A 12,190-nucleotide genomic window follows, 5' to 3' on the forward strand; every position below is an offset into this window, starting at 1 on the left:
TGCTTCTGTCAAGGGAACAGTTAAAGTCAAATTACCTACCGAAGAACTGTAATATGATATAATGGGTATAATTTAAGCAATGATAACAACATTTCTTCCTAAATGTTTATGTTCACTAAGACAATGATTACCATTCACAGCACACAAGATACTGCACGTACTAAGTTATCAGTCAATAATCACTGAATCTCTCGGACAAGTCTCTTCGAATCAAACAATATATTCACACACTGATTTAAATCAACTTTACAGGCACAGTGAAGTCGTTAAGAGGTTAAGTAAGGATGGAAATTTCTCCTGCCTCGTCCTCGTTTTCCATCGAGGCATTCTTCAGACCTAGACCGCTAAACATGTCGCTAATTATACTGATTTATTACAGGGACCTTATTCTCGTCGTGAACGGGCATAACATATTGAATACAGGGTTGTCATCCGATCAACACAGTTAAGCAACATTGGGCGTGGCCAGTACTGGGATGGGTGACCATAATACTCGTTAATGACCTGCAGGCCATTAGTAACATCAACACCTGGAAAGAAAAATTGGTCGAAAATCCTTGTTTCGAACGGCCATACCATGTTCAGTACACTGGTACTCGTCCAATCACCGCAGTTAAACAACATTGGGCATGGGCAGTGCTGGGATGGATGACCACTACCCTCGTTAATGACGTGCAGGTCAAGACCTTGAAAGAAGAATTGGTCAAAAATCTCCATCCAAAGTATTGCAAATTTCATAGCAAGTGTTTCAGAAATGCCTTGGAGAACGCGGTAAATTCTAAACAGATTTAAGACAAATCACGGCATATATGGTGTTCTCCTCCACAAGTAGAATAATAATAATAATGTTATTTGCTTTTCGCCCCACTAACTTCTTTTACGTGCCAGTAATTCTACCGACAATAGGCTGACGTATTTGAACACCTGCAGATATCACCGGACTGAGCCAGGATCGAACCTGTAAAGTTGGGGCCAGAAGGCTAGCGCCTTAACCGTCTGAGCCACTCAGCCTGGCTCTATAAGTAGAGAGAAGCTTGTTCCCCAGAACGAAGTTGTGGATAGACTTTATTAAGAAATTAAATTTCAAATTTTAAATAGTGTAAATTGTTTATTATTGCTTATTGCGACATCGCTTTTAACGACATATTGGATACAACAGCGAATTCTACGGGCCTCGTCTAAATCCTCTACAAATAAAAGAAAAGCAAAGTCATCTCCATACAGGCGATGAAGGCCCTTGGAGGGGTGAAAGGTAAAGGCTTTATGGGGTAGAGTGATTAGCTGTATGCCCGGCCACTTTTGTTCCCAAGAATTAACCTGATACTCATTTGTGGTGTAGGCTGAGTGAACCTCAGGACCACATGCACCTCCGAAATTGGAAATGTCGTTTCTTAAATTTTTCTACTTCGTGACGAGGAATCGAACCCACGTCCTTACAGTGAACCAAGCACACCTTTACCGCCTCGGCCAGGCAGCTCCTTCTATATAAACACTGTATTTAAAAATCGCTTATTACGACATATCGTATCAAACGCTGTATTTTGATCTCATTTTCGGAGAAATGTATCGACTACAATGTCCAATGTTGGTTTTTGTTTGTTATGCATTTGGCGATTGCTGACAACAATGTATAGCTTATTTTCGAACTCTTGTTTTCAGTAAATTTTAGATTTCAATTTGTCCGGTAAACAGTCAAAGCAAACATCACTTCGAGGATGTCAGAAAGGTAAAGTGTTCAATGTTGAAGGAAAGTCACACATAATATGGGAAAACAGGCGTCAGCATCGCGAAGGAATTGAGTGTAACGCATTCAGCGATTTATACAATTTGGAAGGACGGTGAAAACATCTCATTTATTAGCCAAGATCGTGTGCGACATTATCGATCAATTTACAATTTTGCTACATCTTTCCTCACTTATTATTTTATATTTTGCTGACATTTTATTGTTGTAAGTACGGTGTAAACATTAGAGGAATAATTTCTCTCAGTCCCACTTCACCAATAATGTGTTAAAAATGCGCTGATTATTTCACTATGTCTCTTTGAAGTTTTAACTTCATTCAGGACATTTTTAGCAACAACAAAAAAGAGACCGGTTTGTGCGACTTTCGGTTATAATGACCGTTAAGGGACGATCCCGGATCGTCATTAGTGGTTTCGATTGTATTTTAGTCTGCCTCTGTGGTATAGTGGTTTGTGTGATTAGCTGCTACTCCCGGATGTCCGGGTTCGATTCCCGGCTCTGCCAAGAAATTTGAAAAGTGGCACGAGGGCTGGAAAGGTGTCCACTCAGCCTCGGGAGGTCAACTGAGTAGAGGTGGGTTCTATTCCTACCTCAGCCATGGTTTTCGAATTCTCCTCCAGGCAAATGCCGGAATGGTACCTAACTTAAGGCCACGGCTCCTTCCTTGTCTCTTCCTTCCAATCTTCCCATCCCCACGCAAGGCCACTGTTCAGCATAGCAGATGAGGCCGACTGGGTGAGGTACTGGTCATCCTCCTCAGTTGTATCCCCCGATCCAGAGTCTGAAGCTCCAGGACACTGCCGTTGAGGCAGTAGAGGTGGGATCACTCGCCGAGTCCCAGGAAAAAAACCGACCCTGGAGGGTAAACAGATGAAGAAGATGAAGAAGATTGTATTTTATTTTATTATTTAATACTTGTGATATGTAATGCCAAACATTAGCTAAATAATAATAGTAGTAGTAACTTCAACATCCCACTCCTTGGCATAATGGTCAGCGTTGACGCTTTCGGTTCAGAGGGTCCCGGGTTCGATTCCTGGCGGGGTCGGAGAGTTTAATCGCGTCTAATTAATTCTTCTGGACTGGGGACTGAGTGTTTGTATTTGTCCCAACACTTTCCTCTTCATATTCAGACAACACACCGCTCTACCAACCATCACTGAAACATGCAATAGTGATTACGTCCCTCCACATAGGGTTGGCGTGAGGAAAGACATCCGGCCGTAAAACAGGGCCAAATTCACGTGTGCGACACAGTTCACACCCGCGATCCCACAGATATGGAAAAAGTGGTGGACGAAGGAGAAGAAGTAGTAACTTCAAGATGCTGATGGTGATTGTTGTCTAAAGAGGGTTAACATCTAGGTCATCGGCCCCTAATGGTACGAGGTGCAACTGAAACGATAATTTAAATTTCGAAATATATCCACCGACTATAATCTAAAACGAATGATGGTGAAAAAATGATCGCGAAACCAAAACAATCAGTGGATGCAATTCACAATGCCTTAGTTACTGGGACGATGCTTATTATCTAAAGGGGTCCAAAAACCAGGTCACCAGCCCCCTCATAATTGCACTAATCACTGCTAAAGCAGAACCACTGTGTTACTCCTATAGTGTTACTAATCACTGGCAACGCAGGCTCATGGTGTTCCTCACATGGTGGTACTAATCATAGGTAATGTAGACTCCTGGTATGTCACACATAATATGGCACCATTCACAGGTAACGCAGACGCATGATGTTCCTTACAGAAGGCTATTACCCACAAGCAACGTAGACTCATGGTGTTCCTCGTATTGTGGGACTAATCACGCGCGGCGGCTATATCCATGGTGTTCCTCACATAGAGGTACAAATCAAAGGTCTGGTATACTCATGGTGTTGCTAACATAGTGGTACTAATCACTGCTAAAGCAGAACCACTCTGTTCTTCCTAAAGTGTTACTAATCACAGGCAACGCAGACTCAGGGTGTTCCTTGCATGGTAGTACTAATCAAAGGCCATGTAGAACCACGGTGTATCACACATTATGGTACCACGCACAGGCAACACAGACCCATGGTGTCCCGCACATAAGGGTACTACTCTCAAGCAACGCAGGCCCATGGTGTTCCACACTTAGTGGTACTAATCACGGGCGATGCATAAACCCGTGGTGTTTCTCATATGGTGGTACTAATCACAGACAACGTAGACCCATGGTGTTCCTAATATAGTTGAGCTGCTCTTAGGTAACGCAGGCCCATTCTGAAATGACATGTCGTATGGCTTTTAGTGCCGGGATATCCCAGGACGGGTTCGGCTCACCAGGTGCAGGTCTTTCTATTTGACTCCCGTAGGCGATCTGCGCGTCGTGATGAGGATGAAATGATGATTAAGACAACACATACATCCAGCCCCCGTACCGTTGGAATTAATCAATTAAGGTTAAAATCCCCGACCCGGCCGGGAATCGAACCCGGGACCCTCTGAACCGAAGGCCAGTACGCTGACCGTTCAGCCAACGAGTCGGACAGGCCCATTCTGAACACAGTGGAACCAACACATTCGGGCGCAGCACTCGCACCTTCTCTCGCTAGACGCTATGGTGGAATGCCTACAATGGTACCAATCACAGGCAACAGCCAGACCGTAGTGTGTCACATATAATGGTACTGCTCCCAGGTAACTTAGTCCCATGTTGTTCCTCACATGGTGGTACTAATCGCAAGGAACGTCGACCCACGGTGTTCGTCACGTAATGGTACTAGTCACAAGTAGTCTCATGGTTCTAATTCCATCATCCCTTGGTCGCCCCTTTTACTCACCTCTTACGACAGTTAAGGGATACCGTGGGTGTTTCCTTCTTCTGCGTTCTCCACTCACAGGGGGTTTCAATTTGAATTTTGGTCATATTCATGTACCTTTTCCTCAGTAATGTTGAGGTCCTTGAACTTGTAATTCTATGTAGTGGTTTGTAAGTCGTTGATTATTTAATGTCTGAAGTCGGTTTTTAATTCCATGCCTATTTCGAATTTTAAAATAAATTAACTGTTTATTTTGAGAAGTTCAAAGAAAATACATATACTGTATATGAAACTCTGAAGTCCATAAAATTAAGTGTTTTGTAATTCCCTTGCAGGAAAATGCGTGACAGTGTTAAGCCTGCGTATTTATCAAGTTTCAGATTGATACCTTCAGGAGTTCAAGAAAAAAGGTACATCTGTCAATGGAAAAGGAAGTCTTGGAATGGCAATTGAATTTCACAACACGCAACCTCACACTGTGCCTCTCAAATCAAAACAAGCTTTCCGCGGTAATGGCCATGCTTGACCGACCGGAAAAGTTAATGCACGGCCTTCTACAATACTCCTCAAGTGTGGTACTTTCAACTGCCTGACTAAACAGACGTAAAATACTTCAGCGAAGACAAAAAGTAGCAATGAGTAGAAAACGAGGCGTGGCATCTGACGTGGATGTGCCAAGAATTTAATTTTTTAAGTGCTCTTAAGTACTGAATTCAACTAAATCCTTCTGGGACTAGATTCCCAACATTATAAGCTAGCAAATTCCGCAAAGATTAAAAAAGATAGCTTTGAAGGATTTAATGAACTTCTCCCAAAGGAGGAGGGAGACTTCACGAGTAATAGAACGAGTAATAGACCTACAATTCTATATTCCCTCTCTCCCTCCTATCTCTGCCTCGGTGAGGAATGCACCATTAACTTGTAGTGTGGCCCTACTTCTACTAAAAGTAATATCATTTAACAGGCACATTTATTTCGGTTGTGCTTACCGTCATTTGCTAATCGAAAGCAGAATAATACATCTTTCTATTTTTGATCAGGTCTTAAGTGTGAGTGATTAATTTAATTCGGCATTTACCACTGCCATTTGATAAACAAATGTAGACGATTATGTTTGCTTTCTTTTTTAATGTAATGTTAAGATAATAATAATAATAATAATAATAATAATAATAATAATAATAATAATAATAATAATAATAATAATAATAATGATTGGCCGCGTGGTTTGTCTAACGTAGCTGTAAGATTGCATTCGGTATATAGTGGGATCGATCCGCATTGGTGGCAGCCTTGAAAAGGCTTTCCCATCGTTTTCCATTTTCACACCAGAAAAATGCTGCGACGGTATCTTAATTAATGCCATGGTGTGTTTGTCATGAAGGTTTGGTTCATACTGGACTAGGTTGTGTATTAGTGGGTTGTTATGGTGTTGAGTTGTGTTGTAAAAAAGTTTGTGGTGGGTGTGACGGCGCGATATAAGATGTAGGGTACTTTAATTATGGCGTGTGGTTGTACTATAGACATGGAGTAGTTTTTGACTGTAAGGTGAAGTACCCAGTTTTGGATTCGTATTAGTTTTTGTATGATAGAAAGGGATAAGTATCCTGTGGTGGGTAGGGCGTATGTGAGTACGGATCATATCAGTGTGGTGGATATAACTTTGTACGTTTTTCCTGTGGTAGTGCGCTGCGTTTGTGTTTAGAGTATGAGAATGTGCTGTTGGGCACGCTGTATGGAATTACCGATGTGTTCACGTAATCAAGTGTAATTTCTAAATATTTGTGAGCTGTTGTTGTTGTGGTTGTCTCTATCTCCGTGTAGAGTCCGGATCCATGGCTAAATGTTTAGCTCGCTGGTCACAGGGGTCCCGGGTTCAATTCCCTGCAGGGTCGAGAATTTTAACCATAATTGGTTAATTCCTCTGGCACAGGGACTGGGTGTATGTGTCGTCTTCATCATCATTTCATTCTCATCACGACTTGCAGGACGCCTACGGGAGTCAAATCAAAAGAGCTGCACCTGGCGTGCCGAAGTCTTCGGACACATCCCGGCACTAAAAGCCATATGCCATTTCATTTCTCCGTGTAGAGTGTACAGAATTATGTAGTTTCCACAAATCCACAGTTATTATTTTTTGGGTCGAAATTAATACTTGATTTTTCGTAACACCTGAGGAGATTTTCTGAGGTTGTGCTGCGTGCTCATCAAATCCCTGATTTTCCTATGAAATCATTCTTCCTTGGTGGTGATTTGTGAGCATAACGGGATATTCAATATCCCTGCTCTTGACGCGTATATTCGAAACATCCGCTTGCCAAAGCGGACATCTACCGATGAAGCATGATCATAGCCGATTTGTTTTCGAAGTGGTCATGTCGTCATACCACTCGAACGGTCGATCGATCGATTATACCATCCCTACCGTGCACTGTTGTGCTTCATACTTCCATCATTTTGAATTTTAAGATTTTCAGTTTTGAATCTAACCACCCATTCAACCTCTTAACGATTTACGTATTAACAGCCTATTATTTGAAGATAATTCATTCCAGTATCAACAATGATCATGTTACCAAAATCATTTATAAAATATTTATGTTTTACGACTTATCAGTCTTATCAGATTATGTACAAAGATAAGTGAAAACAACACTTCTTAAGCTTTGCTGGTAACAGTTACATTTGTTCATCATAATAGATGTCCAATAACATCACAATGCCAGCATTGTGACAATCAGGAGGATTCACTGAACCAAGGACCTCTGATACGTCTACTGTGAGGCGGGGCCTCCATTAACCTCGACGTCGATGTCGTCGCAAGGTTGGTAGACGCTGGCAGGGTCCTTCTCCCTGGGTCAGCAACCATTACGGAGGTTGGCGCTGGAGATCTCATTGCTCTCAATCCACTTGGCGACCTCCAGAGGAAGCGTTGGCTTGTGGACACCCGCCTCCACCCCGAGCAGCTCAGCCATCACGTCCTCGGCGTTGCACTGTATAACTCGCTGCTGGCACAGCACGATGGCACGAACGAAGTCATCCTTGGGTGTGATGAAGCGGTGCTCCATGAACACAGATTTGGTGTCCCAGTAGATTACCTGCAACATTCGATATGATCAGGTTTTGGTGATGCGATACAAGCAGCTTAACTTTTCACAACGTATTTTTAACTAAGTACATGGACTACAAACGAAGGTTGAACTTTAATAGTGGCAAGTATTTCATTATAGCTGATGAAAAAGAGATACAAGTGATCATGTTTTACTGCCCTTCAAAGTAATACCGGCATTGTGTACAACCAGCGATGTGGAAGTTGTAGGATACCTTCAGCAGCGCCTGTTGTGTTGATAGTTCGAATAGAGTGATCTACTGTCTGACGAATCTCTGGAAAAGTTTTGAAGCGAATGCAATTGTATGTGCCAGTTTTCGTACAGCACGACAGTGTCATCAAAGTCTTCCAAGAGGCTTGCGGAGAGTCTTTATTGCCTTACAGAACAGTGGCACGGTAGGTAAAATCCTTCAACGATTTTTCCTCATGCCCTGGTATTTCTTCAGAATGTGAGGCACAGTCGTATGCGCTAATCCGCTGTCCCGGGCCAGGTCACGAATCGTATGGCGTCGAGTAGTGTCCAGTAACGTGGCGAGAGCATGCGCATCTTCTTCACTGACACTAGGATGACCTGGCCGACACATATCTGCCACATTTTGGCTTCCCTCGTTGAAGCTTTTACCCACCGTTCCAGTGTTCTGTAAAGCAATGCAGATTCCCCCAAGCCTCTTGAAGACCTTGATGACAGTGTCATGCTGTACGACCTCTGGCACTTTCAACTGCATTCGCTTCAGAACTGTTCGAGAGATTCGTCAGGCAGTAGACTGCTCCATTCGCACTATCAACACAACAGGTGCTGCTACAGATATCCTACGACTTCCACATCGCTACAATGATTGTACACAATGCTGGTGACTACTGTGAAGGTTAGTAAAACTTGGTAACATGCATCTCTTTTGCATCAGTTGTAATTAAATAGTTGCCACTATTAAAGTACCAACCCTCGTACATACATATTGTATCGTATCGAGGGGATGGAAAAACAGACAATTGGTAGCGTTTAATTCTATGGCTGAGATGTATTATTTAATGCAAATTCTTACACAATACGCAGAGACACAAGTACACCAAATTGCGTTCTCTCTGTTCTCTCGCTAACTCATTCACATTGGTTGTTCATTCAAACTAACACAGTCATGCTAGCTCCGCTACTGTTACTTGTACTCTAAGGCATTTTCACAAACACACTCACTGTACGCTATCACAGCCACTTGGATCACAGCCCAGTCTGACTGTTCTGTACCCCGTACACTGTCCGTACACTCACAACAGATGTCGCTCATTGCAAAGCTTTACCCTTGTGCTACGCAACATTAGTACCATATGTCACTACTTGCAGTGCGGACATCCAGGCGCGGCATGACTGTCTTTTGTTTCTTTCTCGCGAACGACGTGATAGCGTGGTACACAACGCTGCCAGCTTAGGAACTACGATCACGACGATTGGTGTACATTGTTAGGTGTGGTTGTTGACATAACCATTGGTCTGGATTTGTTAGGTCCGGCTAGTGACAAAACAATTGGCCTGGATTCGTTAGGTCCGGGTAGTGACAACACCAATGAACTAGGGCCAAGCAAAGTGGGGGCTGGGTTCGAAATCCCCTAGGTTAGGGCCACATTGCGGCTCTTACGCCCCTAGCATGCCGTAGGGCGATATCAGCGCATTCTATGTTGGAAAGGGGTGAAAAGCTGAATTAAGTAAGCCAGATAGTGATACTTTGGTCTGGATGGTTTTGCCCAGCTATTTGAGAAAACCATTAAGGTGGGGTCAAGCAAACTGGGTACATACATACATATAGTGTGAACCTCGGTCGAGTTGCCGATTGTTCTCTGAGCCGTGTCTGAGCGACTTGATGATGTAATAGTCACCTGATCCATATAGCTCGCCCGGTGACAGAACAGAACAGAACAGAACAGAACAGAACGATAGACTCACCTCCACGCACGGGACACTCACTGTACTGCACTGCACCAACAACTGGCCCTCAAATCTGACTTATATCACACTTGAGCTCGTCTGGCCCGCCTTAAACAGGGAGGCCTACATGTCGAGATCCTTAAATGCTTCGTATCCCATGGACCCCAAAAACTGACATGCTGAACTTTATACCGAAGTACTAGAACTGGGGAAGAGTTATTAAAATGTATAAAATATGGGAAGCTGGAATAGTTTGGTCTTGTTACGGGAGAAAAAAGTACTGTGTCTTCCAGCTTATATTACGAAAGAATACCGAGAGCCTTTGTGGAGTTAGAAGTCGTAGCTAAACGAAATAGAGGGATTGACAGACATCCACAACGTCCAACAAGTCCACAAACTGGCACAAGTTAAAAATTGTTTGCGGTAGTGACCGCCAAGGACTTGGGGATCAGACACCCGATACAAATAAAATAATAATAATAATAATAATAATAATAATAATAATAATAATAATAATAATAATAATAATAATAATAAAAATAATAATACTTGTACCGGGAGCTACACTCCAGCGTCGCGCATTTAAATCTAGTGCCTGAATGAACTCCCCTATTGGTGAAACAGTGAACTGAAACTACATCAACATTTACTCAGAAGGTGTCACCACTAAAACATGATGTAATTTTGTTATTGTGAAGTTTCCTGAACTGACTGTACTTCTACTAGTTTTGTTTGCTATCCATCAAGAAGTTTGGACATTCTTCCACAGATGTCACTACTAAAAACTATGATTATGCACCCTGGTGCGAGGTATAAGAAATTATAATTCAAAGAAGTTTTGTATTCATAATTTTTTTTTTACTGATTGACGTTCATTTATTTTTGGGTTGGCAATGTTTCCTTTTTATTTCCACCAGTTTTGAATCTAGCTAATCCCTAATTTCTGTAATTAATTTTCTACCAATCACAGTCTTCTTCTTCTTCTTCTTCTTCTTCTTCTTCGATTTTGAGTGTAACTTTTAAAGTGATCAATAAACGTGAGAGGGTGTGGCTAGTTTAATCTTGAATGGTCTCGAACTTTCCCCGAGGGTTTATAAACTGCAGATTTTCACGTCTCTTGGCCATTTGATCGTCACCTTATGGAGTGTGTGTGTCAAAGCAGGAGGCGGGCGGCCTCTTTCGTCAGTCAGCAGTACATCGACAAGGTAATGGCCACATAACATCTTTCTTTCTTGCTACCTCCGCAGTTTAACCCGAGGGAAAGGTTCGAATCTTTAACTATGTAACCAACTTTTCTAAACCGTAAATCTTCTTTCGGCTAATGTAAAAAAAATCACTAAATATTTAACTGTAAATCGGGGATAGAGAGTGAAGTACCCTCTCGAGCTCACCTTCATCTTGGTTTGAGGTGCCACGTTTTTGAACCTTTCGTTTTTGCAATGTATTAAAGTGATTTTCATGCGTGCTACCTCACTAGGTTGGGAAGAGCCCTTGTTTTATCGGTCAAGCGCCCTATAGGTTTTTACATTTTTGGAGCTCAGTCTTTGCCTCCATTAAAATTGTACTCGGGCCCTTTATTTAACCTGTTCTTTTTCACTAAGGCCCTGTAGGTTAGGTACTAGATACCTCTGTGTGATAAGATTTCTATTTGTAAACAGTGCCTTGCAAGGCCAGAGATTATCAGATTTTCATGCAATGTTGCCTTGAGTAGGCTTGAGAAACTGAGAGCCTGTTAGCTCTTTTCAGCTTTTGATAATTGTAAAGTGTGCCTCCTGAAGGCTAGATGTTCTGATTTAGGGAGCAAGTGCTCTTGAATGAGGGGTTTTCTGCCCCTCATTAAATAACTCTTCCTTTTGTAAAATTGTAAAACTAGGGGCTTAAAGCCCAAAGTGGTAAGGTTCCGAATCTTGGACCTTTTTCCCCATCTTGTTCAATGATTGCCACTTGTACCTGCAATATTGTCATAAAATCTTGTCATGCGTGAAGTTCTGAGAATATAACCTTTAGTTTAGTTTTAAATTCAATTCTTGACATTGTAGTTAGACCCATTCACCCCGGCACCTTCTTTCCCCTCTGCGTTCCGCAGATACCCCGGAACAACAACAACAACAACAATAATAATAATAATAATAATAATAATAATAATAATAATAATAATAATAATAATAATAATAATAATAATAATAATAATGACAGATAACAAGACTAGGTCAATAATTCAACAGACTCTGTTAAATGCGACCTCCAAAGTTAAATTTAGGGAAGAAATTTTAGAGAGCTTTCAAATTGTGACAGGAGTGAGACAAGGAATGGATTCTCTCCTCTGCTCTTCAACTGGGTTCTGGAGAAAGCTATTCGATTATGGCGCAAAAATCTGAGTAATGAAAGTGTTGAAAATTGGGTCAGACTAGGTTGTAAGAGCAAGAACCTAACAATTGATTGCTTTGCTTTCGCGGATGATCAGGTGATTTTTTTCTGACTTACTTGACACAGCCCAAAACCAGATAAACTAACTTCAGATGCAAGTGGCTAAGGCAGGCCTCCAGATTTTGTTTGAGAAAACACAGTTCATAAAAACATCAAGACAGTTCCCAGAAATATACAGGCCAATCAGGGCAAAAT

The 12,190-nt window shown here is 42.0% G+C and overlaps 1 protein-coding gene across 2 annotated transcripts in view; it reads right to left on the reverse strand.

Moving 5' to 3' along the window:
- Positions 1-2,660: 2,660 nt before the first annotated feature.
- LOC136872212 (protein THEM6) overlaps positions 2,661-12,190 on the reverse strand; it is a 259,347-nt gene continuing 249,817 nt past the window's right edge. For both annotated transcript variants that reach the window (XM_067146049.2, XM_067146045.2), the window contains exon 4: positions 2,661-7,639. In XM_067146049.2, coding sequence (XP_067002150.1) covers positions 7,400-7,639 — 240 coding nt within the window. In that variant the 3' untranslated portion in view covers positions 2,661-7,399. The remainder of the gene's footprint in view (positions 7,640-12,190) is intronic.

This window comes from Anabrus simplex, chromosome 1, assembly GCF_040414725.1.
Source record: "Anabrus simplex isolate iqAnaSimp1 chromosome 1, ASM4041472v1, whole genome shotgun sequence".
In the NCBI taxonomy this organism is placed as follows: Eukaryota; Metazoa; Arthropoda; class Insecta; order Orthoptera; family Tettigoniidae; genus Anabrus; species Anabrus simplex.